The 12,645-nt window shown below is 42.1% G+C and overlaps 2 protein-coding genes across 4 annotated transcripts in view; both read right to left on the bottom strand.

Moving 5' to 3' along the window:
• The window catches only part of LOC106570530 (protein PALS2), a 42,060-nt gene extending 41,482 nt beyond the window's left edge, over positions 1 to 578 (bottom strand). For 2 of the 3 annotated variants that reach the window (XM_014142958.3, XM_014142959.3), the window contains exon 1: positions 484 to 578. The gene's annotated coding sequence lies outside the window, so the exon portion shown is untranslated. The remainder of the gene's footprint in view (positions 1 to 483) is intronic. The other variant, XM_045694908.2, reaches the window with a different exon arrangement.
• A 1,487-nt stretch (positions 579 to 2,065) lies between these two features.
• Positions 2,066 to 4,392, bottom strand: npy (neuropeptide Y). The gene is given in 4 exon segments (NM_001146681.1): positions 2,066 to 2,115; positions 2,459 to 2,548; positions 3,717 to 3,904; positions 4,319 to 4,392. Coding segments are annotated over 3 exon segments (303 nt in total). The 5' UTR covers positions 4,319 to 4,392; the 3' UTR covers positions 2,066 to 2,090.
• Between the last annotated feature and the right edge of the window lie 8,253 nt (positions 4,393 to 12,645).

Below are 12,645 nucleotides of genomic sequence, written 5' to 3'. Positions count from 1 at the left end.
CTGCCTGACACTTCCTATCAGCGGCGCGATATATTCAGGTACAGATCCCGTTACGGCGATTAGAAATAGACCGATACCCAGGAAATAATGAATGGGCGGACGAGTGGTCTACACGCGTTCCAAATTATGGGTCTGTTTTTGCTGTCAATTGTTAGCAAATAACATTAAACTCATCACACACATGCGGCCATTTTTGTTACCCATCCAAGGCATTGTAGCCTGCACGTTTGGAGAGTATTATCATCATAGTCAACAGCATCCGATTCCAAAACAAGCACTCAGCGTATGAGCAAGGCAATCACATCGGACGAGCAGTAAACCATTCCAAATACAGGTCCCACAGCCACACACACATCACGGACAGCACACAAGGTTTGACTTCATCCTTACGTGCTAAATCCATCTTGGAGACCAAAAAGTCCCCCTTTCCTTTCACATATAGTTTCTCTGTAGAATCAACTTCAATCGCCCATTCTGACTTACCGGTAATCGTGTGGCTGTCTCAGTTGGAAATTCAATCCCCCCTCAGCTGTCCTGGTCCCACTGCTTACTAGCCGTGTGTACACGATGTCAATCAAACCATTACACCGCGCCCCTGCTGATGACCTATATCAGAAATGGACGAATCATAGCCGAGCTCTATCGGGAGATCCATCCCCCACGTCCAACGATGGGATACAGTGGAACAATTCATAACGCGAATGACATTGTAATTGAATGTTACATTTGTGATTTTTTTTTACTCACGAATTCTTTATTCATGAAATAGAGAGCCCTTGATGGTATTGATATTACAGCCTTGCCTATGTATTATTTTACATGTGTGAAAAAGGCTACGTAAAGAGCTTCAATGTTAAGAGTAGGCAACTGTGGACCATTAAAGTAGACAATGGCGTGCTTAGTTAATTGAATTAAATTGGGTGGGAATTAAACATTGTGTGGGATTAACTGGGAATTAGAGGGCAGGATTAGGAATTTGTTTTCTATGCACCATTTGAGACTAGCTGTACAAATAGCCTGCAGTGTTGAATGAACATTGTGTGCCAGATATGACAGGCTATAGAATAACATAAGGACCCATCCTATTAGATGGTAATTTGCACTTAACCTGAGATTTCAAAATAGGTGGGCTATTTAGGTCAGTATTCACCATAACAACAAGCATATTAATCAGAAACATTCTGTCATCAAAATGCACAACATTTTGAATGACATTTTATCTGCTCTCTCCTCTAACTCCCTCACCTTGTCCTATTTTATGTCTAGATTCCTCCAATAGCAGTATACTCATTCTATTCATTCACATTCTACACTTGTTGGCATGACAATAATTCGATGATGACTTGATGTTGGATAATATGACAAAGTGTTGCCAAGGTTATTCCATTGCAATGGACAGTTCATTACAAATGTCCCACGTTATAGTATAATATTTTGTATACCTTTTTGCATTAACACCTATGTGAAAGAAGCGTAATGCTTTCTACAGGGAGACTACCTACACAGTAGTTACTCTGACTTCAGGCCAGGAAACGCCATATCGTGTTCAATGCAGTAAAACCTATCAACCACAAGAGTGCGCCCTTAGCCACCAAATTGCCATTGGCCTGAAAAGAGTTGAGTACAATGCATCTAATAGCTCTCTGGGAATTGCAAAAATGTGTTGTGATGTGAGAGTGCGCATACACATGTGTTTAAAGACGTACAATCTCTCCAGTAGAATGTACAAAGCCAGAAGGAACCTTCATTTATGCTCTTGGCTAAAGACTCATTTCAAATAAGTGTACAACTACAGAAGAGAAGTAGATCCGTTATATAATTCATATTTAATAGCACAGTTTTGACCATACAATCAATAATTCTCTCCCCTGATTTAGAATAACAATGCACAGATAATGACTTTCATAAGACCCTGAACAGTTATCTGGCCTCTGGATGGAGGATGGGGAGAGAGGGGGATGCATACGTCATGAAACCCATTGGGGTTGCTAGGATGGGACGTCGGCCATGGTGAGGCGGCCATGTTGTTGAGGTCAGTTGCTCGTCGCCACGGCAATGAGCCCGGGTGTTGGGCCGGGACAGAGACACTATTACCACAACGACGGTTCATCATATCTGGGAAGAGACAAAATATAAAGTATCAGATAAAAATGATGTCCAAACTACCACAGTACTTTCTTCTGTTGAGACCAGAGGACCAGGGCCCATATTTATACAGCGTCTCAGAGTAGGAGTTCTGATCTAGGATCAGTTTAGACTTTTAGATAAAAATAAATAAGATTACATAGACAGAGGGAACCTGCACTCCTACTCTGAAACACTTTATCAATACACACACACACACACACACACACACACACACACACACACACACACACACACACACACACACACACACACACACACACACACACACACACACACACACACACACACACACACACACACACACACGTACCTGGACTGTGGGAGCGTGTCTGTGCTCTCCTTCAGCAGCAATTCTGAGATCAGTGTATCCAGTGTGTCGGGGCTGGACCTCTTCCCATACCTGGGAGAGAGAGAGAGAGAGAGAGAGAGAGAGAGAGAGAAAGAGAAATGGGAGAGGGTGAGACAGGAATTTCAGGAATTCATATTTGCATAGACTAAACTTCAGGAACTAGACCATGTGTGCTGCCCCCATAAGATGATTTACCCCAACTGTTCTAGAGTCAATATGAATATATGTCTGGTAAAAAAAATTAGAGCCCTTCTGTATAAAAAGAGAGGACTGTTTTGTTGGTTGTCAAGTCTGCTCCTCTGAAGATAAGCCCTATTGGAATTCGTTAAGACCCTTTCCCCACTCTTAACACCAACACTCTAACAGAAGAAACACATTCACAATAAAATCTGGACATTTAAATTATTGTAGCCATGGGCACACCAGCAAAAAATGTACCAGAAAACGACTTTTACACTGAGGTTAGTGAACAGAGTGTGAGTGGATGCAGGGTGACGGGCTTCATCTGTAAAGAGGTGTGTGGGATGTTGCTAATTAAGAATCAGGGGGGTGCAGCTGTTGAAATAAAGACGTTGTTTCATATAGACAACACATCGAGTAATTAGTGACAAGTTAATGTGACTCATCTTTATTATTTTAGTCCCCTGAATGATTGGATTAGTTGGTATTTGGACTAGAGCCAGTAATAACACAAATATTAAGCTTCAAACCAAAGTGTAATTTTAGCTACTAGTAGCTGAGTTCATAGTGTCCCACTCCATATAGTTAGTTAGTTAGTTAGTTAGTTAGTTAGTTAGTTAGTTAGTTAGTTAGTTAGTTAGTTAGTTAGTTAGTTAGTTAGTTAGTTAGTTAGTTAGTTAGTTAGTTAGTTAGGAAGTTAGCTAGTTAGCTAGTTAGGCTAGTTATTGAAAGGTTTAGCCTATGGTACAGTAATCTATAGTCTGATATTATTCATTTGATTAGCCTACTTGCACAATTTGTATTGTTGTTTCTTTTAAGTGCTCATTTGCACAGCATTTTGGGCTGAAGCCCATTCGTTTGTATTAAAGGTGCTAACATATACGTTATTATTAGCCTACTACAGTATCATATGATGATGTCATTATGAATTAATAGCCTGTGGCTCACTAATCAAATATTTCAATTGGATAATCACAAATCCAAACTTCAGCCCTTTAATTAAATCAGCAATGTATCACACCCGGATCACAGCACTCACCTCTGCCTTGTGATGAGGTTGATGTAATGTCTGAGAGCGGAGTAATACTTGGCCAGTTCCTCCGCGGGCGCATCTTCGCCGGGGGTTTCGGGTTTGACCGGGTAGCCTTCCGCAAGCGTCCCGATGCATATGAAGGTCCAGACGAGGAGCGTCACTGCGCCCAGCCAGGTACCCAAGTTAGGATGCATCTTTAATGTTTACGAATCAAGAAAAATATCAGGGTCTGAATTGCTTAGGCTACGCAGTCTTATCAAAGTTAGTTTACCTGGGGAAAACTTTTAGAAGTTGTATATGTTCAAGACAATAATGATGTCTGTTCCCTACTACTACCCCACAAACCGTAGTCTACATTAACTGGAGGATGACTCATGGTTATCTACAATTGTTGTTTAAAATTAAAATGATATCTATTTATTGACTTCCTCAGATTAATTGTTTAAAAATGTCCGTTTCAGTGAAGGCAATGAAATTAGTAGATAGGATACAAGCTTTATAGAAAACCCCTATAAAGCCGGTAGGTACATTAGATAAAAAGGTTAAGAAATCAAAATCTAATCTTGTTTAAATCATGTCTATAGATGTAATAGAGGTATGCTACTTACATTGACTTGAAGGTTTAAATTATAGTTTGGATAGAAGTTGTCCTCAGGCGTCTTTCTGCTGCTGTGCGTTCTGCATAGGGTACCCACTCTGGGGCGCGATTTTTATAATGCTGAGCGCAATACTGGGTGGGGAGGGCACATCACAAGATGCGCTCCATTGAACGTAAGTCTCCAAATCACGATTCTGAAAATGTGCGCGGACAGACGCGTCACCGCAAGCTGTCATCGCCCATTTTAAACTATATTAATTAATGCGTTAAAAAAATGATTGCTTTTTAAAAAATGTCAATAGTGGTGGAAATTATTTATTTTTTTCCCCTCTCAAACGAATTAACAACATCACTCTGGAGTGGAATAAAATGGGCTGAAGAGACATGGCGCAGAACCAAGACCAATTTATGTGATGATTATGATGCCTGGGTTGTCAATATCGACAGAATTGTCTCACTTGGGGACAAAGTCTGAGTGAAAAATGTGTTTATTATTTTAAAAACCTCCATTAATCGCCACAAGCACGCACGCACACACCCACTTAAACACACGCGCACACACACACGCTGCACACACACCGACACACGCATGCACACAAGCACAGGGCCATAACCAGGGTCTGAGTTCTAGTGAGGTCCGTAACGGGATGGGTTAAGAAAGTTGAACTTCATTTGCTGCATTTCTATGCAATTTAAAAACTCTAAAATGCTATTTGGAGAACAGCAAAAACAAGCAAAAATGACCCCAGCCATTATCACATTGGTTGCTATAGCTTCCATCACCTCAGTCCATCTACAAACACACAGCCCATTAGCTATACAATAACATTAACTCAGGACCGGGATTAAAAACTATCATGTAATACTTACAGAGGGATCTGTTAGCAAAAAACATATTTTATTAACAAAAGTAAACAAATGAGTTCGCTTGACAGAACACATTTCCTGCAATTCTACACATTTTGTCATGGGGTGTTGAGAAATTGTTGCGGTTTTAAAGCTAATTTCCTCCAATTCAACATATTTTGCAATGACTTATGACATCTTATTATGATATTTGAGAGAGAGTGACAAACAAAATCAATGGGGTCCCCTGGAGGTTATTTTCCTCCTCTCTCTTTTATGTTTTACAGTCAATCAAATTACATATTTTTTTCTGTCACCCACACCCCCAAAAGAGAAATGTGATAGGAATTGATTAGATCTCATTAGCATCCTTTCTTTCTCTCCTAGACGTTTTCTGAATGTGTTTTCATGCTACTCTAACACCCTCCTTAAGCCCCTCAACTGAAATGTGGGGAAAATATAAAGTATTTCTAATGAACAGAAAGATCAGTTATTGTTCAGATGAATAAAAAATAAAAAATACCAATAATATATATATATACACACACACATATACAGTTGAAGTCGGAAATACACCAAAATACACTTAAGCCAAATACATTTAAACTGTCACGGTTGTCATAGGAAGAAGCGGACCAAAGAGCAGCGTGTGTGTCGTTTCACATTTTTATTTACTCTGTGAAACTATGCAATACATAAATAAACTGAATAAACAAAACAACAAACCGTGACGCAGAGGTAAAACAAACACTACTCAAAAATAATCACCCACAAAACCCAGGTAGAAAAAACCCTACTTAAGTATGATCTCCAATTAGAGACAACGAGGACCAGCTGCCTCTAATTGGAGATCATCCCAAACAAACCAACATAGAAATACAAAAACTAGAACCTAACAACATAGAAATAGAACACATAGAATAAATTCCCTGTCACGCCCTGACCTACTGTACCATAGAAAATAACAGCTTACCATGGTCAGGATGTGACATAAACTCAGTTTTTCACAGTTCCTGACATTTAATTCCTGACAAAAATTCCCTGTCTTAGGTCAGTTAGGATCACCACTTTATTTTAAGAATGTGAAATGTCAGAAAATAGTAGAGAGAATGATTTATTTCAACTTATATTTCTTTCATCACATTCCCAGTGGGTCAGAAGTTTACATACACTCAATGAGTATTTGGTAGCATTGCCTTTAAATTGTTTAACTTGGATCAAATGTTTCGGATAGCCTTCCACAAGCTTCCACAATAAGTTGGGTGAATTTTGGCCCATTCCTCCTGACAGAGCTGGTGTAACTGAATCAGGTTTGTAGGCCTCCTTCCTCGCACACGCTTTTTCAGTTCTGCCAACAACCTTTCTATAGGCTTGAGGTCAGGGCTTTATGAAGGCCACTCCAATACCTTGACTTTGTTGTCCCTAAGCCATTTTGTCACAACTTTGGAAGTATGTTTGGGGTCATTGTCCATTTGAAAGACCCATTTGAGACCAAGCTTTAACTTCCTGACGGATGTCTTGATGTTGCTTCAATATATCCACGTAATTTTCCTGCCTCATGATGTCATCTATTTTGTGAAGTGCACCAGTCCCTCCTGCAGCAAAGCACCCCCACAACATGATGCTTCCACCCCCGTGCTTCACGGTTGGGATGGTGTTCTTCGGTTTGCAAGCCTCCCCCTTTTTCCTCCAAACATAACGATGGTCATTATGGACAAACAGTTCTATTTTTGTTTCATCAGACCAGAGGATATTTCTCCAAAAAGTACGACCTTTGTCCCCATGTGCAGTTGCAAACCGTGGTCTGGCTTTTTTATGGTGGTTTTGGAGCAGTGGCTTCTTCCTTGCTGAGCAGCCTTTTAGGTTATGTCGATATTGGACTCATTTTATTGTGGATATCGATACTTTTGTACCTGTTTCCTCCAGCATCTTCACAAGGCCCTTTGCTGTTGTTCTGGGATTGATTTGCACATTTCGCACCGAAGTACATTAATCTCTAAGAGACAGAACGCGTCTCCTTCCTGAGCGGTATGACGGCTGCGTGGTCCCATGGTGTTAATACTTGCGTACTATTGTTAGTGCAGATGAACGTGGTACCTTCAGGCATTTGGAAATTGCTCCCAAGGATGAACCAGACTTGTGGAGGTCTTCAATTTATTTTCTGAGGTCTTGGCTGATTTCTTTTGATTTTCCCATGATGTCAAGTAAAGATGCACTGAGTTTGAAGGTAGGCCTTGAAATACATCCACAGGTACACTTCCAATTGACTCAAATGACGTCAATTAGCCTATCAGAAGCTTCTAAAGCCTTCACATCATTTTCTGGAATTTTCCAAGCTGTTTGAAGGCACAGTGATCTTAGTGTATGTAAACTTCTGACCCACTGAAATTGTGATACAGTGAGTTATAAGTGAAATAATCTTTCTGTAAACGATTTTTGGAAAAATTACTTGTGTCATGCACAAAATAGATGTCCTAACCGACTTACCAAAACTATAGTTTGTTAACAAGAATTTTGTGGAGTGGTTAAAAAACAAGTTTTAATGACTCCAACCTAAGTGTATGTAATCTTCAGACTTCAACTGTATATATATATATATATATATATATATATATATATATATATATATATAAATTGAATCCGGTCATGCTTCTTGCTCCACTTATCCTTGATAGCCTGAGCATCATCCCCATCCTACGCCCTCCAACGCTTCCCACGTCATGACAGCACAAAACACATCCTCCTGATTCTAACTTTAGGATGGGCAGCACTTCAGAGCACCGAATCCCAAATCATTTTTATAGAAAAGCTACCATTGACTCTGATACAGATTTTAAAGGAATTTTGTGTGGATATTGAATGATGCTCTCAAATCATAGATAAACTTCTATTGAATGCTATTTAAAGTGTTATTACAGTAAGAGGTTTGTGCGTCAGCTGGGTGGATGCTTGGATGACGTGCCAAGCTATCACATCACTCTTGAGTTAAGGTCTTTTGTTGTAACCGTGTAAGAGCGCTTTCTTTTCTTTCTGTCTGACGTGTAGGAATATGAAGGGTAAAGAAGCTGCTACTCAGTCAAGTTCACATGGTGTGTGTGTGTGTGTGCATTTGTATGTGTCTGTGTGTGTGTGTGCGCGTGTGTGTGTGCGTGCGTGCGTGCGTGCGTGTGTGTGTGTGTGTGTGTGTGTGTGTGTGTGTGTGTGTGTGTGTGTGTGTGTGTGTGTGTGTGTGTGTGTGTGTGTGTGTGTGTGTGTATGTGTATGTATGTGTGTGTGTGCGTGCGTGTGTGTGACTTGTATAACTGGAGTGGCAGAACATTGAACTCATATCTGTATGTACTGGTCCAGGATTGGTGGATAGTGAAACATTATTAAATGTCATTATTAGCTACATGTCTCTCATATCAGATTTACAGAGCCTATGTCTCTCAGACACAGCAGGGCTCATAGTCTATGCTACTCAATGATGAGGGGAATTCTCTGAGAATCTCACGACCACTAAGATGTACTGCCTGTGTAGATTTCTGTTGAAGAAGCTCCTCTTGGTGCTAGAAAAAGACATCTGTCCGCAGTGAATAAATATTTCACATGATTCGTCCACTATGATTTGTTTTACTTTCCTCCTCCTTATTCAAAGTAGGAAGCAAAATGAGAACAATGCATTTCATTACATTTCCCCCATGTCTTTTCTTATACCCCGATGGGTCATTGGCCCGAAGTTGTAAACAACAGGCTGAGCCAGGCCAGTGGGCACTAGACTATATAGTTATAGGCTGAGCCAGGCCAGTGGGCACTAGACTACATAGTTATAGGCTGAGCCAGGCCAGTGGGCATTAGACTACATAGTTATAGGCTGAGCCAGGCCAGTGGGCACTAGACTATATATGAGAGTCTGAGAGAAGTGGGAGAGAGGAGGAGTGAGAGTTGGTGGGAGGAGAGAGACAGACAGACCCACAGACATAAAGACAGTCACACAGACATACAGACATAAAGACAGATCGACAATTCAACCTAACAACCGTCAGGGAAAGAAAGAGTGTATCCTTGGGGAAAAGGATAAGTTATAAGTTACTTTTTTCAAAATGTGTCCCCGAATGCAAGAGATAACTTGATGTTTTTTTTGTGCACATATTTGTATAGCTTCTTATGTTGCTTCTCGTTCTTCTTCTTCTTTTTTCCAGAATGTATTCTCTATCACTTCAAGATGTATTGTAGATGTCAGAATAATACTTTACAGATAAAACAATGTTTCTTTGTTGATAATTTGCTGTTCGGTGAATTGCGGCATTCGCCTGAGTGGTTGTATTGAGGCCAGCAGAAAATTGAGGTTCGGTCTCTCACTATCTCGTCTCTCTTTGTGTCTGATGCTCTGGCCGCTTATACTGCCTGCCTATACTGCCTGCTTACACTGCCTGCTTATACTTCCTGCTTATACTGCCTGCGTAATCTGTCTGCTTATACTGTCTGCTTATACTGTCTGCTTACACTGCCTGCTTACATTTCCTGCTTATACTGCCTGCTTATACTTCCTGCTTACACTGCCTGCTTATACTGCCTGCTTATACCTCCTGCTTACACTGCCTGCTTATACTGCCTGCTTATACCTCCTGCTTACACTGCCTGCTTATACCTCCTGCTTATTCTGCCTGCTTGTTCTGCCTGCTTATACTTCCTGCTTATACTTATTCTTCCTGCTTATACTGCCTGTTTATACTTCCTGCTTACACTGCCTGCTTATACTGCCTGCTTATACTGCCTGCTTATACTGCCTGCTTATTATTCCTGCTTATACTGCCTGCTTATACTGCCTGCTTATACTGCCTGCTTATTATTCCTGCTTATACTGCCTGCTTATACTTCCTGCTTATACTGCCTGCTTACACTGCCTGCTTATACTTCCTGATTACACTGCCTGCTTATACATCCTGCTTACATTGCCTGCTTATTAAATGCATGCTTTTCAACCGTTCGCTGCCTGCACCCGCCCGCCCGACTAGCATCACTACTCTGGACGCTTCTGACCTAGAATACATGGACAACTACAAATACCTAGGTGTCTGGCTAGACTGTCAACTCTCCTTCCAGACTCATATCAAACATCTCAAATCCAAAATCAAATCTAGAATCGGCTTTCTATTTTGCAACAAAGCCTCCTTCACTCACGCCGCCAAACTTACCTTAGTAAAACTGACTATCCTACCGATCCTCGACTTCGGCGATGTCATCTACAAAATAGCTTCCAATACTCTACTCAGCAAATTGGATGAAGTCTATCACAGTGCCATCCATTTTGTTACCAAATCACCTTATACCACCCACCACTGCGACCTGTATGCTCTTGTTTGCTGGCCCTCGCTACATATTCGTCACCAGACCCACTGGCTCCAGGTCATCTACAAGTCTATGCTAGGTAAACCTCTCCCTTATCTCAGCTCACTGGTCATCATAGCAACACCCACCCGTAGCACGCGCTCCAGCAGGTATATCTCACTGGTCATCCCCAAAGCCAACACCTCTTTGGCCGCCTTTCCTTCCAGTTCTCTGCTGCCAATGACTGGAACGAATTGCAAAAATCGCTGAAGCTGGAGACTAACATTTCCCTCATTAACTTTAAACATCAGCTACCTGAGCAGCTAACCGATCACTGCAGCTGCACATAGCTCATCTGTAAATAGCCCACCCAATCTACCTACCTCATCCCCATATTGTTTTTATTTACTTTGCTGCTCTTTTGCACACCAGTATCACTACTTACACACCATCATCTGCTCATCATCATCTGCTCATCTATCACTCCAGTGTTAATCTGCTAAATTGTAATTACTTTGCTACTATGGCCTATTTATTGCCTTACCTCCTCATGCCATTTGCACACACTGTATATAGACATTCTTTTTTTTCTATTGTGTTATTGACTGTATGCTTGTTTATTCCATGTAACTCTGTGTTGTTGTTTCTGTCGCACTGCTTTGCTTTATCTTGGCCAGGTCGCAGTTGTAAATGAGAACTTGTTATCAACTAGCCTACCCGGTTAAATAAAGGTGAAATAAAAAAATAATAATAATAAAACATCCTGCTTACACTGCCTGCTTATACTGCCTGCTTACACTGTCTGCTTATACTTCCTGATTATACTTCCTGCTTATACTGCCTACTTATACTGTTTGTTTACACTGCCTGCCTTTACTTCCTGCTTATACTTCCTGCTTATACCTCCTGCTTATACCGCCTGCTTACACTGCCTGCTTACACTTCCTGCTTGTACTGCCTGCATATACTGTTTGCTTACACTTCCTGCTTATACTGCCTGCTTACACTGCCTGCTTATACCCCATGTGTGTGATAGGGAGGGAGAACAGAGAACACAGTATCCCCTAACTCCTGCTATTACCACCCCCTAATATTACCGCCCCCTACTATTACCACCCCCTACTATTACCGCCCCCCCTACTATTACCGCCCCCTACAATTACCGCCCCCTACTATTACCACCCCCTACTATTACCGCCCCCTACTATTACCACCCCCTACTATTACCACCCCCTACTATTACAACCCCCTACTATTACCGCCCCCTACTATTACCGCCCCCTACTATTACCACCCCCTACTATTACCGCCCCCTACTATTACCGCCCCCTACTATTACCACCCCCTACTATTACCGCCCCCTACTATTACCGCCCCCTACTATTACCGCCCCTACTATTACCGCCCCCTACTATTACCGCCCCCTACTATTACCACCCCCTACTATTACCACCCCCTACTATTACCGCCCCCTACTATTACCACCCCCTACTATTACCGCCCTCTACTATTACCACCCCCTACTATTACCTCCCCCTACTATTACCACCCCCTACTATTACCACCCCCTACTATTACCACCCCCTGCTATTACCGCCCCCTACTATTACCGCCCCCTACTATTACCGCCCCCTACTATTACCGCCCCCTACTATTACCGCCCCCTACTATTACCGCCCCCTACTATTACCGCCCCCTACTATTACCACCCCCTACTATTACCACCCCCTACTATTACCCCCCCTACTATTACCGCCCCCTACTATTACCGCCCCCTACTATTACCGCCCCCTACTATTACCGCCCCCTACTATTACCGCCCTCTACTATTACCGCCCCCTACTATTACCGCCCCCTACTATTACCGCCCCCTACTATTACCGCCCCTACTATTACCGCCCCCTACTATTACCGCCCCCTACTATTACCGCCCCCTACTATTACCGCCCTTTACTATTACAGCCCCCTACTATTACCGCCCCCTACTATTACCGCCCCCTACTATTACCGCCCCCCCTACTATTACCGCCCCCTACTATTACCGCCCCCCCTACTATTACCACCCCCTACTATTACCGCCCCCTACTATTACCGCCCCCTACTATTACCGCCCCCTACAATTACCACCCCCTACTATTACCACCCCCTACTATTACCACCCCCTACTATTACCGCCCCCTA

Source organism: Salmo salar, chromosome 14 (assembly GCF_965601325.2).
Source record: "Salmo salar chromosome 14, fSalSal1, whole genome shotgun sequence".
Taxonomy (NCBI): domain Eukaryota; kingdom Metazoa; phylum Chordata; class Actinopteri; order Salmoniformes; family Salmonidae; genus Salmo; species Salmo salar.
This window is presented reverse-complemented; position numbering and strand designations above follow the sequence as displayed.